The 25208-nt window shown below is 31.1% G+C and overlaps 4 protein-coding genes across 5 annotated transcripts in view; 2 read left to right on the top strand and 2 right to left on the bottom strand.

The window, feature by feature from the left end:
• Positions 1-998: 998 nt before the first annotated feature.
• ZC3H3 (Zinc finger CCCH domain-containing protein 3) lies at positions 999-3303 on the bottom strand. Its single transcript, XM_065505583.1, has 3 exons — positions 1960-3303; positions 1706-1901; positions 999-1590 (listed from the first exon to the last, which is right to left on the bottom strand). Exons 1-3 carry the CDS (start codon positions 3255-3257, stop codon positions 1201-1203), a joined length of 1884 nt encoding a protein of 627 aa, XP_065361655.1. The 5' UTR covers positions 3258-3303; the 3' UTR covers positions 999-1200.
• Positions 3304-4855: 1552 nt separating this feature from the next.
• LOC135955253 (coiled-coil domain-containing protein 6) lies at positions 4856-8570 on the top strand. The gene is made up of 6 exons (XM_065505586.1): positions 4856-5131; positions 5622-5739; positions 5823-5913; positions 5997-6146; positions 6215-6940; positions 7009-8570. The coding sequence occupies exons 2-6, from the start codon at positions 5624-5626 to the stop codon at positions 7435-7437; spliced, it is 1512 nt and encodes a 503-aa protein (XP_065361658.1). The 5' UTR covers positions 4856-5131; positions 5622-5623; the 3' UTR covers positions 7438-8570.
• A 506-nt stretch (positions 8571-9076) lies between these two features.
• SMSr (Sphingomyelin synthase related) lies at positions 9077-15898 on the top strand. The gene is made up of 4 exons (XM_065505582.1): positions 9077-10097; positions 12694-13039; positions 13127-13284; positions 14059-15898. The coding sequence occupies exons 1-4, from the start codon at positions 9386-9388 to the stop codon at positions 14775-14777; spliced, it is 1935 nt and encodes a 644-aa protein (XP_065361654.1). The 5' UTR covers positions 9077-9385; the 3' UTR covers positions 14778-15898.
• Positions 15899-17663: 1765 nt separating this feature from the next.
• The window catches only part of LOC135955247 (uncharacterized), a 40573-nt gene continuing 33028 nt past the window's right edge, over positions 17664-25208 (bottom strand). For both annotated transcript variants that reach the window (XM_065505580.1, XM_065505581.1), the window contains 5 exons: positions 22976-23288; positions 21301-22547; positions 18901-21238; positions 18559-18828; positions 17664-18481 (listed from right to left, as the gene is read on the bottom strand). In XM_065505580.1, the coding sequence (XP_065361652.1) occupies positions 18275-18481; positions 18559-18828; positions 18901-21238; positions 21301-22547; positions 22976-23288 (4375 nt within the window). In that variant the 3' untranslated portion in view covers positions 17664-18274. The remainder of the gene's footprint in view (positions 18482-18558; positions 18829-18900; positions 21239-21300; positions 22548-22975; positions 23289-25208) is intronic.

The raw sequence follows: 25208 nt of genomic DNA, 5'->3' as shown, positions 1-25208 counted from the left end.
TTTCAACTTTTTTTTTAATATTTCGAAAAAAAAAACTTTTGGTGAATTTTGACCCATTGTAGGTCCAACTTACAAAAATCGAGTTTGTCCTGGTTTTTTCCTTATATCTCAGCCATTTGTGGACCGATTTTCTCGATTATAAATAGCAACGGAAAGTTGATTTCAACAGTCAGACAGACGGACATGGCTTAATCGACTCCGCTATCTATAAGGATCCAGAATATACTTTATAGAGTCAGAATATTATATTGTGCAAATTACAACTGAATGACAAACTTATATATCGATGCCTTAGTATAAAAAGGCCCTAACTCGTGTTTTTTTAAGTCGAGATTATTTTGGCTAATTATGATATATATTCGGACCATTTATCGAAATAAACGAAAATCTGGACTTACAAAATGTAATGTAACATATTGTCTATGTTAATGACTTAGTAATACAGATAAAGATAAAAACATGTAAGTGCTATATTCGGGTGTGCCGAATCTTATATGCGTACCCTTCATAGTTTTAGTGAAAAAGAAATTTTGGTGAAAAAAAATTGGCACATGTTAAAAAAAAAAATAAAAATAAGTGAAACAAGTAGGAATGTAAGTCGGGCTTGACCGATGGTCTAAAACTATAATACCCTACACTGAGCCGTATACGGGCATGGCTGTATCTAAAATGTCACAAAAGTAGCTAACAGTTTTAATTTTTTTAATACAATGTTAGAAAAAATGATTTGTTTATGAACATTTTTATCCCAAATGAATAGCGAAGATATGCTTATCAAAATGGCCCTACCATTGTCAAATATTCCATTGAAAGTTATTTAAAAAAATTAAATGAAATGTTTTATTTGTTTTTATCCAAAAATCGCAAATAGTAATTTTTATGTAAAACTAAAGGTTCTATACTATTTTTTATTTGTTTATTATATTCAATGTAATACTTAATACTTACATAGTTTTCCACAATTAATTTGTTGAAATAATTTTAAAATAACCATACAATTTACTTATTTTATATAATCACTTTTATTTTTAATTCTGAAAAAATGTTTTTTTATTAGACTACCACTCGATAGTCAATGATCAGTAAAACGTAATTGGATAAGACAATAAAAACTAAAAATAAAATTAATATAAAAAAACATACATGATATAATTTTGTACCTGACGTTTGGAATTTCTCTTGTTCCTCCACTCCTCTTTATCATAATGGTATATATGACGGTAGAACGCCTAATTTGGGTCGAGTTTTTCGACTAGGCTCAACATTTTCTACTAAACTTTCCTCCATATTTGTCTCAATGTTGTTGGCGTTGCCCTCGTTCGTAAATTGAGCCTTACTTTCTTTGATATCTTTAAAAGTTTTATCACATGGCTCTATGAAGTAACGATTAGATGACGGATTTTCTGTAACTTCAGCAGAGCTACTAGCTAAGGACAATTTCAAATTTGCATCTTTACTTTGAAGAACTTCCAATTTTTTCTCTATTTTCGATTCTTTTCGCCGTTTTGCTTTGCAATAAATACAGTTTTTGGTGGTACATATGTTGTTGCGTTCAATTTCAGGACATACAAATTCATGACGTTTGTTACACTTTTTAGTTATTTTTTATATATAAAAGAATAAAAGAAGAATTAAATAATTAACCTTTAGGATCTTATTAGATGCTAAGGAACAATTTCAAATTAGGAATAAACATTAAATTTACCTTATCGGCCAATTGGCAGAAACCTCTTAGAAATTCTGTACAGAGTTCAGCTTTGTTGCTTAATTTTTTGTGCAAGTATGGACAATCATTTCGTACACAAACTCCTTGTAGGAAAAACTTACACACAGGCATTTTCGATAACGAGATATTATGGGACAATAAACAGTTTGTATTAAGACATTCACCACGTAGAAATCTATAAATATATATTTTTTTTTTTGAAAATTACTTTTAATGACGAAATAAAAACTCACTTGCTGCATATGGTAACTTGCAACTTATTATGTACTTTAGAACATTTCCCTCTTTCGAATGCAGCACATTTGCCAATACGTTGAAATATTGGACATGGAATATTAGTTTTAACCAAACGTTTCGTTAGCATTTGCAAGCTCTTTTGTTTCGCATTGTGAACGTAAGCACGAGACAAATGATTTGTAGTCCTAATTAAAACATTTTTAGCAGAGTTGAGAGATATATAAGTATAGCCGCCAATATCAATACGTTGGCGTGTGGGAGCTTGGGAGCATTTGTTATTAGCCATAATATTGGTGGCAGCATTATCACTGTTTGTTACTCGAGTTAATTTAAACTTATTGGCGTCCATCACATATTTAGTTCCTCTTACAAATATAGTCAGACCTTGAACAGCTTTTAGGTTATTATTAGTATTTTTAATGCAAGAAGTTGCTTTGGATGATTTTAATATTGGATTATTGCAAGGCCGCACCGTAACTATGTTTTTCAACTTTAAAGAGTTTTGTGTGGATTTATAAAGCAATCCATTGATATTAAGAACTTGTAGCTTTTTGTTTGCGTTTTTATTAATTGCTATTGACTTCCTAGCTAATGTACTTGAAGATTGGCTACTGGAAGTTCTTCTCAATGCATATCGACCCACATACGATGTACGTTTAATTTTCGGGGTGGGTGGAAGTAGAGCTTTTTTTCTTACAACACGATTATCCAATTTATATTTTGTTATCCTTGCGTTAGAATCATCGCAGCACTCTGTTTCGGATTTTTTGAATGGTACTGGCGCAGCAGAAACCTTTCTTATTAGTTTACGTTTGCTTAACACTAACAATGGTGACAGAGGAATAGATGGTTTGGAAAGTTTTAAATGCTGGCAATCCGGTTTTTTTAACGGTTCTCGTATTAAACGATTTTTAGACTTGCAAATAATCTTGCGAGTTTCTGTAGTCTCACTTTGTTCACCTGGGCAATTTGTTGCAATTCCGTTGGCTTTATGTGTCAACAAATTATTTGGGCATTCTGGCAAGCTATTTCTTTTAATTGCTTCTTTTTCCTCATGTGCTTGTAGTTGCAATTGCTGGCGTTCTTGGATTTTTTGTAAAAATGCTGGATTCATATGTATTGTATGTCTGGATTTATGAGCCTCCAAGAATAATGGATTTATATGAGCATTCTTAGGAATAACAGATTGCGATTGCATCGAGACATCAGCTTCTGGTGTTGGCAGTATTCCTCTAAAATTAGGATTAATAAAAATCGTTTTATTTGATTTATTACTACTAAAATAAGGCAGCATCACGTTTGCTTAAGTTTAACAAATAATAATAAGTCTTTCAGAAAAATCACAAAAATTATCAGTAATCAAAATCACAAATTGACATTAATGTTACATATCAAGACGTATTCATTATAAGGTGAAATCGATTCTACAACATGTGAAACATTTACAAAAACCACATACACTTTGTTTTTGTTCATGTTGGCTGGAACTGTCAAATTCTGCCTGTTGTTTTTGTGGCTTTTACGTTTGTGTAGTATTCGCAACAACAAATACTAGCGATTTTGTCAATTCTAGCCTCTAAAAAAGTGAAGAAAAAATTGTCAGATGTACTATCGCCACCACCTAATGAATACGCCTTGTTACATATGATACATTACACTGAAGTTGGCTGCAGTTGGAGAAAACATGCTGCCATCCTTCGAAAATTTTACAAATGAGAAATTAACCTAAAATGTTCATTCAGTAATTTGCTACAGGGTGTCAGACATGGCGTAATTATTATAAGGTGTATGCTTTACGGCAACATATACAGCAATACAAAAACAAATAACTTATATAGTGTCAAAACTGCTGCTCAATGTGCAAATTACAGCAAAAAAAAATTTTACATGATGAAAGTTGTAATCAAACTCGAGCAAAAATCAGCTGTTTGATTAATGTCACCTTGTATATCATTACACCATGGTGTCAGAGTTCGACAAGCCAACTGTGATATTGCTTTGGAAATTAAAAATTGTAGTTTAACATGATTTTCATAAAAAAAAATTATTTTTTAAATTTATTATATATTAAATTAAATAAAAATGTCAAATAAAGTTAAATAACTATTTATTATATATATTTTTTGATGTTGACTTTAATCGAATAAATAGTATGAATTGATTTAAATTTTTCATTTATTTTATTTCCAAATAAAAAAAAAATTAAAAAAATTTTCAATTCTCATTTATAGTTGTTTTATTTATAATTATCAGCTACAAAATAAGAAAATATTCGCATTTTTGAAGTAGATGAAACGCTTTATTGTTAATGCATGTTTAATTATATGTTTAATGATATTCTTTACGTTTCAGATTTTGTTGATTCATCTTGAATGATTGATTGGTCAATATGAGGCTATTGTAAATATAAAATATCAACAAATTTATGTAAAAAAAGCTGAAAACAATCACGACTACCTCGATTTTTTGACCTATTTTTTACTTATACATATTTCGATAATTAATTCATGTACATAGACAGTGTGGATATCAAATGAAAGGCATTTCAAATACTCTTCCAATGACGTATATTAAGTCATAGGTATTCGACAAGTCGTCAACAATAGAAACACTTCCGAAGGAACTTTCTGATTCGATGTATATCGGAAATATTTACTAATATATAAAATAACTTTAAAGTCATTTATGTTTATAATTAAGAAATCTATCAATACAAAAAGAAAATTATTAAAATCCAAACTGTTATGATCTTGATTTATGCCACTTCACTACATTTTAAGACCATCGGTCCAATAAGTGGGCCTTAAAGGCCTTATACGTTCTAGTAACAACTTGTATTTGTTACAGAGATGTGGCAACACAGTCGCCTTGTTCGTCATTCATTTCATTTCTCTTCTTTTCTTTTGTAATTTCGGTCAAGTTGAAAAATCGTTTAAATAATTTTAATACCATGTAAATTATCGTATAATTTTTTATTATTCTTAATAAAAAATTAGCAAGTACATAAATCTATAAACCCTACCAACTATATATATTAATTATTAAACAAACGTTAAATTAATACAAAATAAAATTTTTGCAAACGATTGGCAGTGGCGACAGCTAAACAAAAAAAAGAAGAAAATCGCAGAAAAGAAAATAGGTGCAGACAAAAATTTCAAAAACCAAGTAAGTACAAGGATTAAAATAAAATATATTCTTAATTGTTAAACAATAATAAGAAGCCAAAAAATGTATAAGAACAAAAAAATAGAGGTTATTAAACTCGAATTTAACAAAAGACGCAAAAAATATTTAATTTACGATTGAGATACAATGTGATTTCTCGAAATAGAAAAAGAAGTCAAGTCGTAAGTACATGTACATACAGACACACTTACGTAGTGAATGCAGGCAAACAGGCGGCGCCATTGTGTCCACACAAAACATGCAATGATTGCAGTGGCAAAAAACGAAACGAAACCAATAAAAGAAATAAAATATTTTTCTTCTATGCTTCGTTGGGTTTGACAAAAGTGCAAAAAAAGCCAAATAAAATAAAGCGATTTTTTAATTGATAAATATATAAATAACTTTGCTAACATTTTGAATAAAAAATATAGATTTTCTGGAACATTCTATAATATTTATTAATATTAAACTTTTGCTTCCTTTTTAGGCATGGAAAGCCCCTGTGAATCCGAAAGCTCATTGGATGGTGGTACCATGTTACCACCAAGCCCCGTTTCTAGGGAACAATTGCAAAAACGCATAGAATCTTTAACGCAGCAAAATAAGTAAATAATCAACTGCCGCATTAACATTTAATGATTTTTTCTTTATCTGTTCTGATCATTATTATTTTATTTTTCATTTATAGAGTTCTTAAAGCTGAATTGGATACTATGAAAATCAAATGTAAAGTTGTCCAAGAAGAAAATCGCACTCTTAAACAAGCATCAGTAATAATTGTAAGTATTTACATACATGTACATAATAAATATGTAGAGAATTTTAAATAATAAACATACTGACTTACATTTAATTTCTGTAGCAAGCTAAAGCTGAACAAGAGGAGGAATATATATCTAATACACTTTTGAAAAAAATACAAGCTTTAAAAAAGGAGAAGGAAACATTAGCACATCACTACGAACGTGAAGAAGAATGTCTAACCAACGATTTGTCAAGAAAACTAGATCAGGTAATTTGAGAGACGAAGTCTTACAAAATATTATTAGTCTACAGTTTAACTAATGTTACCAATTATAGCTCCGTCAAGAAAAATGTAAATTAGAACAGACACTCGAACAAGAGCAGGAGTGTTTGGTCAATAAATTAATGCGAAAAATCGAAAAACTCCAAGCAGAAACGGATAACAAACAAACCAATCTCGAGCAGTTGCGAAGAGAAATGGTTGAACTTGAGAATACGTTGGAGCAGGAACAGGAGGCATTGGTAAATAAATTATGGAAGCGTATGGATAAATTGGAAACTGAGAAACGCTTGCTACAAATTAAACTTGATCAACCAGTATCGGATCCAACAACACCACGTGATATTACTAATGCTAACGGGGATACTGCCTCCAATTTAAGTTCGCACATACAAACATTAAGATCTGAAGTTATACGCCTAAGAGGTAACCTGGCTGCAGCCGAAAAAGAGGCTACTAAGAAAGTGCAACAGTTTGCCCAAGAGGAAAAGTCTATACGTGAAGAGAATGCTCGTCTTCAACGCAAATTGAAGCAGGAAGTGGAAAGACGGGAAGCATTATGTCGTCATTTATCTGAATCGGAGTCGTCATTGGAAATGGACGAGGAACGTTTTTACAATGAAAATATTTTGGCAACAGGAGCACCTTTGGCTGGATCAGCCCTGAATGCTCATCGCCAACGCACTATTAGTAGTCCAGTGTCACATAGTCCATCAAATAGCCGCCCCTTAAGTCCAGGCACTTCACAGCAAAATCGTTGTTACGCATGTGGACAAGTAGTTGTAGGTTTCATTGTGCAATTATATTATTGTTGTTTAATTAAATTTTGTTCTCTTTGATTCCGCTTTAGAATCGTCGTGCTAGTGAACGTTTTATAAAGCCAGCACTGCCTACACCCATGTTGGGTCTTAATACTTCAGCTCCAAATGTTTTGTCCGGCTCAACCGGAGCTGGCCCCACTGTTGTAGGTGGCTTATTCTCAAGTTCATCAAATGCTACGGGGCCATCAGCTAGTTTTCTCAATAGTTTGGGTAATGAACGTCTCTCTTTTAATTCAGCTTCTCTGCTAGGTTATAATGCTGCACCACCAGTTCTACCACCTACCAGTTCTTCCGCTCAAGCAAATCCGTTAAGTTTCAATTTACAAAATACGTCCAATTCAAATATGAATGTCAGTGGTACAAATTCCGCTTTTACACCAACTAACCCAACTGGTGGAGCCACTAATACTTTTGCCCAACCGGCCAGTCCCATGGACACTTCAACTTGCAAAGACTAGGAAGACGAAGCAAATAAAATAACAACAAACATAAACTGAAATTAACAATTATGTTACTACTAAATACATAAAAATTTATATGAACAGGCGAGGTAAAAGATTAGGAGGAGCCAAACAAAGATTGAGCTTTTAGAAAATGTTAAATTTGAATTAAATGATTTTGAGCAAAATAACTAACAAGTAATGAAAAAGAAATGAACAAATGGAATATTTTAAATGATTATTATATATCCTCCTATTCATTATGAATTTACTTTGTTTCTAAAATAAACTACATCTTTTTTGTATTATCGCAAACAGATTAAAATTTGTTGCAAGCTTAAAACTAATAGCATTAAATTTTCTCTCTTATGACAATTATGTGACAGATTTTTAAAAACATTTTGATCATTAAATGAGTTTAATGAAAAATATTCCTTTTATTGGTAATTGTTATAAATGCAATTGTAAAAGAAGGAAGAAAGAAAGGGTTTTTTCTCTATTTTAAATTTTCAAAAGCAAATACAAAAAAGTTTAAAAATCAATAGATATTAGATATTAACAAAAATAAAAACTTTAAAAATCTAATTAAATGCTACAGAAATTATAAGAAGAAAAAAAAACTATAAACTACTAACAACAATAAGTACTATAAACATACATATAAGTTAATGTAGGTATGCAGTGTTTCTTTGTTCTTTGAAATTATAAAAAAATGTCGTTGCACTCTCATCGCCTCTCATTTAAACTCTTATTTTTCTAATCTTATGGATTACTTTTAAAAATATAACAAGTCATTCAATGATTTTATATCTCTACACTATATAGTATGTATTTTAATTCATTTATTCTAAATTAAAAGTTGCATTTTATGTTTGTTATTAAGTTATTTCTTTTATTTTTAATTAAAAATGGGAAACAAAACAAGATTTTGTTTGAAATTCTTCAAAAGAAAATAACTAATTTATCTCTATACATATAAAATACAATTAAACATTAACCATTTTTCTCTTCATATACATAATGAATATATGAATATAAATAAATATATTTATTTAATTTAACGTTAAATCTAAACTAAAAGTACGAATAATGATTCAGACATCATAACAAATTAAGATTAAATAAAGAATTTAAAATAAATAAAAAAACAAGTGTTTGAATTAAACCTAATGAAGCTACTATATCTGTGTGCCGAATCTGTTTTCTATATATTCGCAATAAAAATATATAACCGAAATTTTCGCTTTTCTGAAAAAAACAATTTTTTGTTAAATAATGTTTAATTGGTGAGAAAAAAATCGTTTATGTGTGAAAAAAGGTCTTTTTTGAAATTTACATTTTTTTTAAATTTATGATTTTTGGTCTTGGCGTTAGTTATTGTGATAGAGGTTTTTATGAAATTATACTTTATTTTTGTAAACAAATAGTATGAGCCGGTTTATATGACTCGAATTATTATGAAATTTTATACTGACTGATTGAAAAGTACCACATTTCTTATTACATACTATTCTAATACAACGCTGTTTTCTTTTATTTGATTAATCAAATGGAAAACAAAGTAAAAGAGAAGAAAGAGAAACAACAAATATTCGCTGAAATTCCGTTTGTTGATTCATTTTATTTTTTTCGTGAAGTTTTTTAGTGCAGTTTACATCGAGAAATCCGTAGTGAAAATATATAAATATAATAAAATACTCATTTATAAAAAAACTGGTAACAGTTCCATCATTAAATTAATACAAAAATAATTCAATATAAACAAAAAACAAAGATCAGAGTGATAGTGATTAATTGAATAAAAGTAGAAAAATAAAGAATTTAATATAAATAAATGGGGATGTAATTGAGCGGCGCGTGACCTCATTTAGAAACTTAAAAAATTTCACTTCACCTGCATCACACAAAAATATAAGCACTTATAAACCAACTATAATTTAACAAAAATACAATATAGGTATAAATTATGAATCCATTGGAACCAAAATATGCATCAGCTAATATTCCAACAATCAAATGTGAAGAAAACAATACATTTAATAATATGGACAGCTTAAATGGCAATAACAGCAATTACATGGAAAAAGAAGATGTTGCTTCTGTCGATGTCAGTCAGTGGCAGGTTGACGATGTGGTGGAGTGGGCTACCAAAGTTATTCAATTTACACCAAACGTCATCAAATGTTTACAGCTGGAAGCAATTGATGGTCAGGTCTTATTAACGCTAACTGAAGAGGATATACGAGATTTCCGTTATCGCCTTAATTATAATTTACGTTTTGGAGAACTTAAAAAACTATGGCAAAGTGTCCACCATCTTCAGCAAAGTCGACTGCAGCAACGTTTCAACTCTCATACCGTTCATCATCTGCCAACAAATCACATACATCATAGTAAAAACTCAAGTAATAGAAATAATCCTAGTATAAGAATGGGTACTGCGGCAGATGGATCTCCACTTCATCATAATCACAATCATCATCGAGCAGCTCCCACATTCTCTTCGGCCGCCGCAGCTGTTGCCTTCTGTTGTAGTTGTGGCAATAGAAACTGCAGTACATTTCTAGATAGTTGTTCATTCAATGACTGCGAAAGTTGTGCGCCTGAAATGTCGTCTGTTTCGGAAGGTTGTTCTGCAAACATTCCACCAGAGTTCTTTAAAACTTCAATTAGTTTAGGTAAGTGTGTTTCCCAACAACATACATACAACATATATTCGTAACAAAGTGTGTGTCTATAATTCTTATAGCCTTATAAAACAATTTTTTTATGAAAATTTTGTTTTATAAACCTTTAATAAATTTAAAAAATGTTTATGCATATGGGGGTTATTTTCTAAATCCCGGCGTCAAGTGATAGTTTATATGAAAAAAAAACAACAAAATAACAATTTTAAAAATTTGTTTTATTTCCAATACAAAAAAAAAATAAATCAACTCCAAAATTTGTATTAGCTGCTTATTCTTCATATTTTAAACATTTTGTGAGATACCTTTGTCTTGTTTTAGCTGCGTTTCATTCGTGTTTTGTTGGTCTTAGCAGTTTTAAATACATTGCTACTGAGCAAATGATTTGGTTAAAGACCAAAAATAAATATATTTATCACTTGAAAAAAGAAAGTACGTACATATGTATGTAGGTAAATATTTTATTTGTAAACAAAGGCTGTTGTTAGATTCTAAGCAATCACAAGTGCAAGGTCACTCACTTATTGTTATTGATGACCAGGGCAACCAGAAATAGGCAACATCATATTTTTTGCTGTGCGTCGTCGTATAAACCTTTGAGTTAGTTATTTATCTGTTCAAGAATTTGTTAACGTTAATAAGAATATCTTTGTAGGTATACATAAGTATTTAAAAATTTGTTTACATTAATTGGACACCCTAATATACATATATGTAAATAATTGATATCTGAAGTTATTTATAAAACTGTTCGATTGTTCGATTAGTTGAGTAGTATACTTTGGTTGAGTATTTCAGTTACTAAAGTCTTATCAATTAAATTTAAATTATTCAAAACTGACGTCATTGTACATATGTTGCTCTTACATCGAAAACAATATTTATTTTCTAAATTTAAAGAACCTTGTTAATTATAAAAAGAAGCATGCATGTAAGAAAATTTTTCGTTTGTTATTATTTAATTTCTTCTAATCGCTATTGACAATTCTTTTATTTACATACGATTCGTTTTTTTCTTTGTCTTCAAATGTTTTCAATGAATATTTGTACTTTACATTAAAAACGAAATAGTAATAGACAAAAATAAATATTTTCAATTTATCAAACGTTTTATTTCGTAATTTAATTTGTTTATTTGCTTAGTGCATTACTACCCAAATGACCTTTATCTACATACACAAATTATTTTTATTTTTTGATGATACGTTTGGAAACTAAAACTTTTAAATTATTTAACATGTTATAAACAATCTCATGTAAACATAAGACTTGAGATTGAGACAATTTTAATATTATTTCAGAAAAGTTTGTTGAATTTTATATACAAAATATGTATTACCTAAAAAATGTTCCTTTATAATTTATACTAAAACTCCACTTTTGTTCAAATTCATATTACAACTGAATGAAATAAAATAAATTCCATTCCATCTGAATTATTAACTCAACTACACCATTTTCAATTGTATTTCAGAAATTTTCAATTATATTTCAGAATTTTTTAATTGAATTTCAGAATATTCCAATTATATTTTAGAATTTTCCATTTATATTTCAGACTTTTCTAATTGTATTTCAGAAACTTCCTTTTGTATTTCAGAATTTTCCAATTGTATTTCAGAATTTACCAATTGTATTTCATAAATTTACATTTGTATTTCAGAATATTCTAATAGCTATACAAATGGAAATTTCTGAAATACATTTGGAAAATTCTGAAATACAATTGGAAATTTCTGAAATACAAATGGAAGTTTCTGAAATATAAATGGACAATTCTGAAATATAATTGAAATATTCGAAATTCAATTAGAAAATTTTTATGTATGTATAAATTAAAAAGTCTGAAATACAAATGAAAACTTTTGAAATATAATTGAAATATTCTGAAATACAATTAGAAAATTCTGAAATATAATTAGTCAATATTGCCATGTCTGACCTTTAAATACGGATTGTTTTCGGATTTTTTTATCTATACCTGAATTACAAAGCCATTAACACTCATGGATATCTAATGATAGACATCTCAAAGACCTTTCTAACGACGTATATAACGCCAAAGAAATTCGGACCGATAATGTGTTAAAATAAGAAAAAATATTTTTTCACCAAAAACCTCTTGTTTTAATTTATTTTATTTTATTAATATTATATAGTACAATAAATGACACTACAATATAAGTTGGAAATGAGTGATAGTAACTATGACCTTCGACTCCACTGATTATAAAGTAATAAAAATATATATATTCTTAAAACATATATACTGAGGTAATTAAAATATATATATAAAATGTTTTAATTTATATTTAGAAACCTTACCAAAAAAAGGGGTTATCAGGGTTTCATTGTCTATAATACAAAGTCAAATTGATTGTCACACCTTTTGGATTTACACTACAATAATTTTATGAAAAGTTGATATGTATTAAATGATATGTAGGGAATATTTAAAAAATATAAACGTCTCTTGCTTAACGATATAAAGTTGCAGTGTTTGCACAAAAGTTTTAATAAGGATGGAAGAATAACTTTTGCCTTTTTCAAAAAATGTCTTTAAAAATTTGTTTATTTAAATTTTCAGGATATTCCTTTGTTGTAACATGGATAACATCATTTGTGATGGTTATCGTTCATGAACGAGTGCCTGATATGAAACGTTATCCTCCATTGCCCGACATATTCCTGGATAATGTACCGCACATCCCGTGGGCATTTCATATGTGTGAAATAACCGGTACGCTGTTGTTTAGTATTTGGGCATGTGTCTGTATCTTCCATAAATATCGCATGGTGTTACTGAGAAGATTTTTTGCACTGGCTGGTACAGTGTTTTTGTTGCGTTGTGTAACAATGTTAATAACTTCCTTAAGTGTACCGGGAACACATTTGCAGTGCAATCAAAATGATTACGCTATCGATGATACAGGGTAAGTTTTTATTAAGCTAAAATTAATTATGAACTCAAAAAATATTTCTAATATCATGTTTTTACTTAAATTCTTCTTTCCAAACAGTTTGACACTATCAGAAGCTTTGTATTTAAGAATCTCGAGAGCCTATACAATCTGGAGTGGTTTGGGCATGTCCATACAGGGTGTACGAACATGTGGTGATTATATGTTCAGCGGTCATACAGTGGCCTTAACATTGTTAAATTTTTTTATAACCGAATGTAAGTAAAATATGCGGCATGAAAGATAAAATTGTTGGTGAACAAATTAGGCATTGACCCCACTAGAGGCCTTAGAGAATTTTTAAAATATAAGTGCTTATAAATCGATAACTAATGACAATGAAATTATTTATATTTCTCCCCAAAATTCGATTTTTATATACAAATTGAAAAAATTTTAATTAGGGATGAAAATCTGTGATGATTTATGAAATCTAAAATCGATAGCAAAAGTTGTGTAATTAAAAAAAAATTCATTTTCATTTCAAAATTTTCTTAAAAAACATTTAAAAAAATTAATTTTTAATTTAAAAAAAAATGAATTTATTAATGAAAAAAATGTATGATAAAAAAATTTTTTTGCTGGAGAAAAAAAATCGGGTTAAAAAATAATTTTCCCGATTTTGACCCATTGTAGGTCCGACTTACTATTCGTCGTTGCAAGGACTCGATGAATAGTTTTTCCCTTTCGACTTAGATTTACAGTGTTTAGTTATGCCACAGCATAAAAGGTGTTTACTTTAAACTTTAGTACTTTATGACAATATGACTTGATAGTACACCGTGTGAATACCCCAAATGTGTTAATACAGTGTTGTCCGTTGTTAATATTTGTTTAACAAAACTCTTGAATCTTTACCTTAATGTATTCACTTTAGTGTAGGTAATATAAAATTCGGTAAAACCGAAGTACATATTATAATAGAGCTGAATAGGTAAATGTATATATAAAAGAGTAAATGTATTAAGTAGTTCTTTTTTTAATTTCTTTAGATACTCCACGCAACTTGTACTTTCTTCACACATTGAGTTGGCTGTTAAATATGTTTGGTATTTTCTTTATCTTAGCTGCCCATGAACATTATTCCATAGATGTTTTTGTGGCCTTTTATATAACATCTCGTTTGTTTCTGTACTATCACACATTGGCCAATAATCAAGCACTCATGCAACGTGATTCCAATCGTACTCGCATTTGGTTCCCAATGTTTAGCTACTTTGAAAGTTCCGTCGATGGTATTATACCGAATGAGTTTGATACAGTCGGCGAAATTGTCGATCAACTGACTCATTTGCTAATTGATATAAAAGATAATGTTATGATGACAGCGCATCGGTTTTGGTTGGAAGCGCCAAACTTAAACATGTCCTCGAGTAATGTGTTTTTCGTACCCAAAGAGGTTTTAAAGGCGAAACAACGTAACGCTGCTACATCGACATCAGCGACTGCCAGTAATACACCAACTGCAACAAAAGCTGACTTTTGGCGCAATGAAACCACTATAACGAATTCCACATCAATGCCAACTTCAACAACAACAACCAATAGTGTCTGTAATAACATTGAAGCGACCATATCAGATGCCAGACAAAGTGATAGCAGTAAAAATATTTCGAAAGTTAATGAAAATTTACAAAAACATGAACGACATCATTCTGTAACAAATAATAATACACAAAATAATGAGAATTCTAACAAGAAATCTATTTAACCCAATCGACAAAAGGACTAAAGCAGAAAACAAAACTAGCGCAAATCAAAATACATAATATTTAAATATGTTGTTCACTTTCCAAATATTATGATACAGTTTGTTTTATTTTTTCTTCTATTCTAACATTTTGCCAACATTTTCTATTTGTATTATTGTAATATCCATTTATTCATTCAATTAGTTTTGGTTATTAAAGTTATATAATTAAGCGTAGCTTGGTATAAACAACATTCCAAAATAACTAGAATGTCTTTTACATTTTTATTTTAAAAGAAGCTGTATATTGGTAACCATCTATATCTATACCTTCCATAATTGTACTAGTATTGGATTATTTTTTTTTGTTTATATTGTATAATATGAAACTACGACTGATTATTAATTATTTGAGTTTTTCTTTAATATGTAGGTAAATTATTTTTATTAAATTTCAGGGACCTTAAAACAAAATTATTACTTACTACTTTGATAAAGGAGTCTAGTTTGACTTACTTTAGCTTTTAAACCCCATTGTACATTATAACTAAAATTAAATTTTTTATTCGATAAAGTTAGAGTATTGAGCACAAAAACAATTAATTATAAAATAATAACGTAGTTTAAAACTATTAATTTTGTATAGAATATAGATCTGACATAAGTTATTTGCATCCTACATACTACATATACACGTAAACTCCTTCAGACTTAAACATTAATAATGCCTTTTTGATTCTGTAGAAAGAATTATTGTTTTTTTTTTTTGTTAAATATGTAAAATACTACTAATAGATTGTCTACTCACTCCATCAAAGAATTCATAACAATAATAAATTAGTATATTATATAAATTCTCATGCAAGATGACCATAGTTTTATTTTAATATTTCATTGTAATTAATTATTAGTGTTTTCGAATTTTAATTTTTCCTTCATTTAATAAGATGTGTATCTCTATATAATTTTTCATTGCATTTTACTTATTATTAAATAATTTATTAATACATATATTGAAATCAACGCATTTGTATTGAAAATTATAAATTCTTGTAATACAAAAGTTACAACTCTACCTAAATACATATAAAAAATAAAGAAATTCTATATTTGAATTTGATTCTGAAAATACATAACAAGAATTCTTATTTAATTTACAATTTAAATGGAAGAGTGTAATAAGATGAGAAAATAACTGCAAATAAGGATAATGAAATTACAACTTTGTGAACTTTGAAAGTACAATAAAGTATAAGGGCGGGTTTTTGACTTGAAGATTGGAGATTAAATTTAGTTTAATGTACGAATGTTGACACATACATTAGAAAATAACTTATAGCTGCATCATTCTCCTCATTGTGACAACCTCTGCAGTAATCATTATAATGGAGTCCAATACCTGGTTACTAAGTTGCATGATTTGTAAGCGCGAAAGATATACCGATATATTTGCACCAAGTCCAATCAAAGCCTTTACGTCCCCGCCCCCCGTATTATGTACGGTTTTTTCTTACTGTTTTAAATTCTCAATATTATTAGTTATGGGTGTGTTCGTAAATTCAGTATGATTGCATCACTGCAGCAAATTAAAAGTTTAGCGTTCGAAAAAGCATATTTGCGATTATTGCTTTACGTCAAACGTTTTTTAATGCAAATTGTTGGCAGTGATGCCGCAAATTTGTGCAACCAATGCATCATTAAGTTATATGTTGCAAAAGTTTGCAGGTCGTGACATCAGTGATGCACAAATTTACTGCATTTACGAACACACCCTATTTCTTTTTCATTTTGTTATACGTTTTTGTGCGATTTACTTTAGTATTTATTGTACGAGTGTATGAAATGTGATCGAAAAATTCACTGCTTGGGACGGAAAGGGTTATATGGAAACAAGAACTGTGCCCATTTTATTAAAAAAAAATTGGACAGTCAAAGTTAGTGTGTCAGCTTATAATTGTTTTGGCACACATCCAACAATTCGGTATTGAGAAAAACGACAAAGAAGTTTTACTTAAAGTTTTCTCAAAATGTTCGTCACAATTGTTTTTATTGTTTATACAATTAATTTCTAACTCAATTTATTTTGAAATGGTCGGTGGGCCAAAACAATAAATAATAAGCTGATTCAGTATGGGAATCAGTGATGTGTAATCTACAATTATCACGTTGCAGGATTACAAAATAAAGCAGTGGTAACACACCGCCACAAAGTATGCTTTATTTTCATTTTAATTTGATGAAACTGCATTACCATTATGAAACATCATTACCAATAATTTAATTTTTAATGCTGTGTTGCGTCAAGAGAATTGTAAAATTACACATTGAATTGTAATCACATTCATGCTTAACAGTTAGATAGCATTTTCCATACCTAACACCATAAACATTTCACAAATTTAGTATTCTTTAAAAATGACTTCTTAAGTTAATTTTGGAATAATCAATAATTATCGTATTAGTGAGATTCATAGTTTTTGCTGGTACAATGTCATGGCCGAAGTATTTCTTGAATTTTGAAACTACAATGAACAAATGTAAGAAATTGCTCCCAAATACAACTAACTTTTTTAAGAATCCTCATGATTTAGAGATTATTTTAACTGTTTTAACAAATGTTCGAACTTCATTTCGAATTTACCAACATAATATTGAATCGTCATCAGGTTTATGCATGATCGTGAGATTATTTAAGCAGTTTTATACATTTTTAGTACATAATTCGAATTCTTCGACTTTGATTTCGAATATTGGAATATCATGAATAAAAAAGCATGAATGCTAAATTTCAGCATATTTGGGTAACGAAAACTGATTCAAAATTCAGTTTCAAATTTTAACCTAAACTATCATATTTTACAAACTAAAATTAATAATAGCCATTTAAAAAAAAAAACAAAAACACAATTTTTTTTTAATTTAGTAATACAAAATTATTTTAATATTTGATTTGATTCTTTGTTTACAAAATTTAATAAATATTGCTTATAAATATTTGCGTATTGTTTTAAATTCCTGTGTTTCAGTTTGCAAAATAAATTAAAAGTAATGAATCTAAAGTTAGTTAGAACTAAGATTATTATTTATGTAATAAATACTATTGAATATTTGAACAATTTATAAATAGTGATTGTATAACTATATACAGTTCATAATTTGCAGAAGAAAAACAATCTACATACATTGTACATCTATGCACATTTCTTTTAAAAGAAATGCCAAATGAAATTATTTTTCTTAATTTTTTTCAATAAAACTAATGATGAAAATATACAACGTATGATTGCAATGAATGCAGGTATGTATGAATATGTATAAAGTCAATTAATGATATGATAATGTAATGATTGCATTATTTACAATATCTAATGATGGATGAGAGTGAGGATGGGAATGTGAGATTGAGTTTGTGATTGTTTGATGTGAATGAGTGTAAATTATACAATACTCGGTTTGGTTTGTTGTGGGCAATTATTAATTAATCGATTAGGTGGTGGTGGTGATGGTGGTGGTTGTCATCATCTAAAACTGATGCCACACTTTTTACTTATTTGAGGGGTGTGTATGGACGCAATTGATAGCAACAGTGGCACATCGTTTTCCGAAAGATTTAGGGCGGTTGTTACTGCACTCAATGAGCAAAAATCTGTTTCCAATAGAAATGCAGCTAATGTTTCAGAGTGTAAATAGATTTCTTGCAATTTAGATTCCATAAATGATAGACACTGAAAAATAAATAAATAAACAAACATACATACAACATTAATTTCGAATGTAAAATTGGAAATGTTGTCATTCGTACCTCATAGGCTGGTATGCCAGCATTGTGCATGGTCTGTACAGTTTCCAGCATTGTAGAGACCAATTGAGACATGCCTACGGGAGCACTCTGTCCGCCGGCATAAGGAAAATGCTGAGATTGAGATGATAGCAGTTTAACGTCCCAATTTTCCATATCGGCTATGATGGCAATGTTTTCAGCGGGCAGTGATATTAGAGAGGCAGAATGTGCAGCCAGTGCTAGATCTTCGCGTAAATTCATCTCCCATTTTTTAGGTGACGCAAGAGTTCCCTAAATAGATAGAAAATAAACAATAAGTAAAAAACCTCTAATACGATAATTGAAATGTAAATTGAAACTCACCTGTAATACCATATCGGGTATATAATGATCGTTGACACTTAAAAACAGTGACGGTACAAAGCCGACCGGCAACTTCATATCGCCTGGTGGTTCATCTTCCTGCGGCAATTCTTTTATGCCCGGCATGGGCAATTTTAATAGATGCATTGCCTCATTGACAGCAGCACATTTGGCCGCTACCGATGAGATGGAACCACGCTGAGATAATGGTTTCTTTTGATTCGCATTGAATTGTTTCTTGCGACCTTCTTTGGGTGATGTTACAATATTCGATTCGTTTCCGTCTACTTCCTGATTACAGCCACAACCACTGTCAATTGAATCCTTGTTGTTCGCAACGTCGCATGCATCCTCCTGACAGCCACCATGAGAAGTCGATGATATAAGGGTTTGTACAGAAGTTTGAGAACTGACCGTTGGTATTGAGGATGTTGAGGGGGGTGCTGTTATGTTAGTGTTAGCGTTGGCATTTGCATTTATATTGTTATTTGTAAAACTGTGCACCTCATCTGTCTCAAATTCTAGTTCCGTGGCATTGGAGGGGGTTTGGTAGGCATTAAGTAGACCATTGCATACCATACAGTTATTGGCATTATTCGTGGACGTTGCTGCTGCTGTTGTTGTTGTTGATTGGGGGAATGTAGTTTTGTTGGTTGCGGCTGTTGTGGATGTTGCCTGCAGAACTGTTGTTGGTGATTTGTCGAGATGTGTGGTTATAAAACCAACGCCACCACCACCACCACCTTGTAATTCGAGTTTTGAACATTTATCCATTAGCAAATCATAATTGGACATTAGCAAATTCTTACTTTTCATGTAGTTGGTTACGATTTGGGGGTATTGTTCGAAATTGAACTTAACTCCCGAGTGTTTTTTGCTCAGTTGTTGATGTGAGCTCGTGGCCGAATTGTGCATGCGTTGATGTAGGGGACACAACAATTGATTGTTACTCGTATCTTGGGTTGTCAATGATGGGGATGATGATGATTCATTTGGATCTGTTTGAGTCAAATCTTCGGTGCTCTTTTTAATATTTACTAGTGGCTCATTTTCGCCTAGAACGAAGACTACGCCACCACCACCACCACCAGATTTTGTCTCCTTGGACATGCAAATGCCGTGCTCACGTTCGATATTTTTCTGACACAAATCGAAATGAATTTTTTCTTCCAAGCAGAGGTTCTCCTTAACGGGTTCAATGCCCCATGTCATGCGTTCACCTTTACCCATACTGTTCTGGGTAATGAGATCTGATAAAGAGAGCTGTTGAGATTTTTTCTGTTGTTGCTGTTTTTGTTGCTGCTGCTGTTGTTGCATTTCTTGCTCCTGTTGTTTTCTAGTGAAGCACTGTTGTTGTATTTTGTTCAAATCATTTAAACTTAAACCTTCTTTGACCGTTGAAGAGGTCATGCCCCAAAAGAACGGTTTCTTCCTGAGTATATTCTTATTTTCTTTGCGTTTTAAATTAGCGGATTGATCATTTGGTAACGATTCTATTTCTATGGCCTCCATGGCACCATCTTCGTCAAGATGTGCGTCTTCCACATTCAGTTCAACATTATCGGGTGTGGTTAGAGTTAAACGTATACGTCCTTCGGATTGACGATTGCTCGTTGTCTCTTTCTGTTTGGATTGTTGATACTGTTGTATCGAGTTCTTCTCAATACCCGTATCCATGAGATAGTTACCAATACGCAATTCCTGTTGTACAAAACGTGAATCTCTAAATGCCAATACTGTGGGTATTTCGTTCTTTTTATAAGTTCTGATTGCTTCATCGGTCATTTGGTTATCATATTCATATTCATCGTTATCGTCGTCTTCCTCTTCATCTCTTTCCAACATTTCGTCGTTACTTTCACCGACGATGGAGCTGAGATTTTGTTTGCAAGTTGGCGTGCGCGTTAGAATTCCTTCCGATCGGTTTTGCACCAGCATCGGACCTTTTCTACCAAATAGAGTAGATTTTTTTAGTGGTTCATTTTTGTTCTGTGCCACAATATTGTTTAATCTCTCTTTGTTAAAATCTTCCTTTTTGGACGATCTGCGGACTTCGCCACATCTTATAAAATAGGTGAGTACATTTAACAGTCTTTCAATTGATAACTTTTCTGTGCCGTAGATGACGGTGCGCGCCAGTTTTGAGGGTAAACCGATGGCGCCAAATAAATCGCCCAGTTGGGCCCACAAAGCATTGTAAGGATGTTTTTGTGATACCTTCAGAAGTTTGGCTCTTTGTTCGATGGCTGCTGTTGAAGATGAGGAATTAAAGGGTGAAACGGTAGGTACCCAACCTAAATGATGAGTAAGAATAGCCGTTAACATGGTGCTAACAAAACTGAAAAAAATAACAATAAAATCATGATTTTAAATTACAATTACACAGATTTCCCAACTTACAAATTTGTATCTTTGGTATCGGCAAATGACAGCAGCCAACACAATTCCTTTATAAAACGATCCGCTACATTTTTCGAGTATTTACTACCACTGGTGGTAATGCTTAACCATACAGGACATTTTATTCGAGGTGCAGTAAATAAATCCGAAAACCATTGTTGAGTATCTTGCCATATTTGAAACATTATTTGTAAAAATTGACTGTGATGTATGTAGGCCCTCTCGGTGCTGGCCCTTAGACGGCTCAACATACTCTCCAAAAGAGCTATGTGTTCGCTACAAAATAATTCCATTTCCTCTTCAAACGATTCACTCATGGTTACACACACTGCCAGTCCTATGCGTGCTCTCCGTGAGTTTGCTTTCATAGTATGTGCATTTTCTCGTCTCTTACCCATTTCAGGATTGCTACGAGATTCGCTAGGACAATAATTTGCACGGGGATTATTAACGGCCAAATTCATGCCTTCACTACCGCCATGAGTGGTGGTGGTGGTAGCAACATTGGTATAATTGTCCGTCACAAAACCTATCAAATCATTCATAGAGTTCTCATTTTCAAACGAAGTCATCATGTTGCGCGATATACGTCTTTGCAAACTACCATCGCTAGACAATTCCAAAAGATTGCTACTCCCAGGACTGCTGCCACCAAAAAAATTCGAATCCATACTAAACTTTCGCACACGTTCCGATTCGGATGTCACCGAACCTAAACTGCTGCGGGTGGAATACTGATACGATGCAGACCACTGATCGCTAGACAATTGGCCACGACTAAGTGCCGAATAGCCCGAATCATTTCCCGTACTATACGTTGAGGAAAAGCGTGGCCCACTATCTGCAGCACTCTCACTGCTAGTGAGCAGTGATTGCTGATCTATTGAGGGCACATCCAGCGGCGAAGATACAACCGAAGAACTGAGATCACTGGGTGTCAGGCTAATGTGACGGCCAATACCAACTGAAAATGGCAGAGAATAGGAATTCATCGATACGCCATCCATAGAGCCATGCTCACTGCATATTGATGTTCGTGGAGTCGCAAGACTATTTGTGGATAGCGTGGAATATGGTGAATGACCACTGGCTTGTTTGGTTGGCGTTAAAAAGACCTGAGAACACAGTAGTCTAGAAGGCCCATCCAGCCAATGAACTTTTAAGGAGGTCCCACGAAATGACATGGCCAAAGCACCAAAAACCATTTCTCCCACACTGGATATATCCGAAGAATTTGGCCGATTGTGCTATAAATATAAAAGAAACAAACATTTATTTTTTATTTTCAATTTCTAAATACAATTAAATAATTATCCCAGGAAAAATATATTAGTTCCACAGCTAGTTCATGTACACAGCCATTGCTCGTTCTTGTTCTTCAATCAATGATTTTTGTTTAAAATTGTCACTCCCGGAACTAGTTCTAGAGAAGTTCTAGAACTAATTCAGTGTTGTAGTTATTTGTGATTTCTCAATATAGAACTAGTCTAGAACCAATGTATAACTAGTGCCATAGAACTTTTCCTGGGATCTTATAATTAGGACCTGATTCAGAAGCACGATTGAAATTTTTATTTTAAACTTTTTATATAGTGTTTGTTTATAAAAAATTAAAAACAATAGTTTTTGTTCGTGTTTCCAATTCAGGATGTTAAAATTGTCAAATTTAACTAACCTTGTAACCATATTCCTCACACACTTCAATAAAACTTCCATTGGAATGTCCTTTGTTGGATGTTTGTTGTTTGTTATTAAAATTTAAAATTTCTTTGTGATTGTTATTATTATTATTATGATTAATAGTTGCGTTGGCAGCAGCATGTCCACCGGTTGTTGATTTCACATTATGTTTGCTGCTTATATTCCCATTTTCTTCCTTTAAATAAACTTTTTCCAAAGCATTCGAATCGAATAGTAAACGTCTCCCTCGAGAATCGCACTCTCGGTAAACCAATATTCGTACTTGACTTCCATCAAAGGGAAACTGACTAAAATAATCAAAATAGAAAATGGTAAGGAAATTAGAAGATAACATTAACATAAAAAATCAATATGTATAAAAATTAAATAAAATTATACTTTTGTTTGTCTGGCTGTCTGCTGATTAGTTAGTTAGTCAGTCAGTCGAAGAATCAGTTTGTTTACCTTCTCTGACAATTTACTGTGAATTTCTTAAATGCAAAATTGCTTTAATCAAATGATCATTTCAATTAACACTTTTTGAACGTAGACACAGTCAGTTTATTTTAGAAATTGCTTTTGTTATGCTTATCATTCCTTATACGAATGTCTGCATCAGTGTTTCTTAAATATTAATTTTCATTATCGACATTATGTACTAATTCTATAGAAAACTTATTAGTTTCGAAATGCTTTTATTTCTTTTGGAAAAATAAAAAAAAATTAAAAAATTAAAAAAAATTACGGCACAAATCATTGAAAAATTAATTAATTTTTAACTGTCGATAGAACTAGCTCTAGAACTGTTCTTACGAATATGTGTTTGCTTTGTTTAGCTTCTCTAGAACTAGTTACGATGGTGGCAATATCAAATTAAAAATTAAAGAACTGGTTCGAGAACCGTTCTAAATAACGTGTGCTAGCTTCTCAACGCCTCTTTAGGAGCAGTTATGGTGTTGTTACTGGCTGTAAGCTTTTTTTCCTGGGAAAAAAAATATTTTAATTCAATTTGTATTAGATTTGAAATAAACGAACAATGAATGAATTCTGTTATGAATAAAAAAGCCTTTGAATTAAGCTAAGAATTAGATTTTAAGAATAGATTTATGAATGAATGAATTTTTTAATTCCGAATTAAGATTTTAATGAACTAAGCTCAAATTGAATTAATTCGAAAGTCTGGTTATTAAGAAGGTTTATTTTCTCAATTCAACTCACTGACATACCAGTAAAAAGAAACTTTAGATTGAAAACAGAAAATGTTAATTTTATAATTTTATCAAACTTTAAGAACCCCTCGACTTTTAAATCCTGGGAACTATTTTCGCATTGACAAATATGTTAGCTATAAAAAACCAAAATGGTTCCAAAGTTTTTAATCAAAATAAAAGAAATCCAACTACATATTTTTAGAATAGGAACTGTGATTTTTTTGTCAATAACTTTTATTGGATGAAATTTAACAACACAGCCTCGTATTGCTCATTTGTATAATACGCTATTTGCTGTTTTGTAATTGTCACTAATCATTTCATTGATACGTCTGTGGTCTTTGTAATGCAAAAACAAAACAATTGGTTACTTTATAGATCCCAGGTAATCTAGCGTGAAGTCAATTTCCACATTATTTGCTCTAAGTAATCTAAGATGTAGTCAATTTCAACTATATTGCACTCAACTTTAGAAAGTAGTTATTTTAAGATAGGGACCAACTAGCTGACTGAAATTTGCCAAAAATACTCTATGTTGATAAGGTATGGTTGGTATTTAAAATGGGAAATATCGGTCCATGATTTCACCTAGCCCCCATACAAATGTCCCCCCAGAATCGGATAACATTTGTCCCTAGTCCCCATACAAGGTTACCATCAGAAAATGAATTGAACATTCATAATTGTGTTATAATAATTAAAATCTTAATTGAATTGGACTAGTTTTATAAGAACCTGAATATATCTACCAACTTTTGTGAGGATCGGTCCATATACATATAGATATATGTAAGAGCTAGTGCAGAATTAAATAACCATCTTTAAAACTGCAGGGTACGTATTAACAGATACTTGTGTTATTTGTATGTGTACAAGTATTCGTATGAGAGTTATTAGTGTCCGTGACCGAGAATACATTTATTTGACGCATTTAGTGGGTTATTTTGTACTTAAGGTGCGAGTGAAAGCACAATATGTATAAAAGAGGTAGACTCTTCTATATTTAGAAAGCACGTG

This window comes from Calliphora vicina, chromosome 3 (genome assembly GCF_958450345.1).
Source record: "Calliphora vicina chromosome 3, idCalVici1.1, whole genome shotgun sequence".
NCBI lineage: Eukaryota > Metazoa > Arthropoda > Insecta > Diptera > Calliphoridae > Calliphora > Calliphora vicina.
The sequence above is the reverse complement of the archived record's forward strand: the minus strand, read 5'-3'. Positions and strand labels throughout refer to the sequence as shown.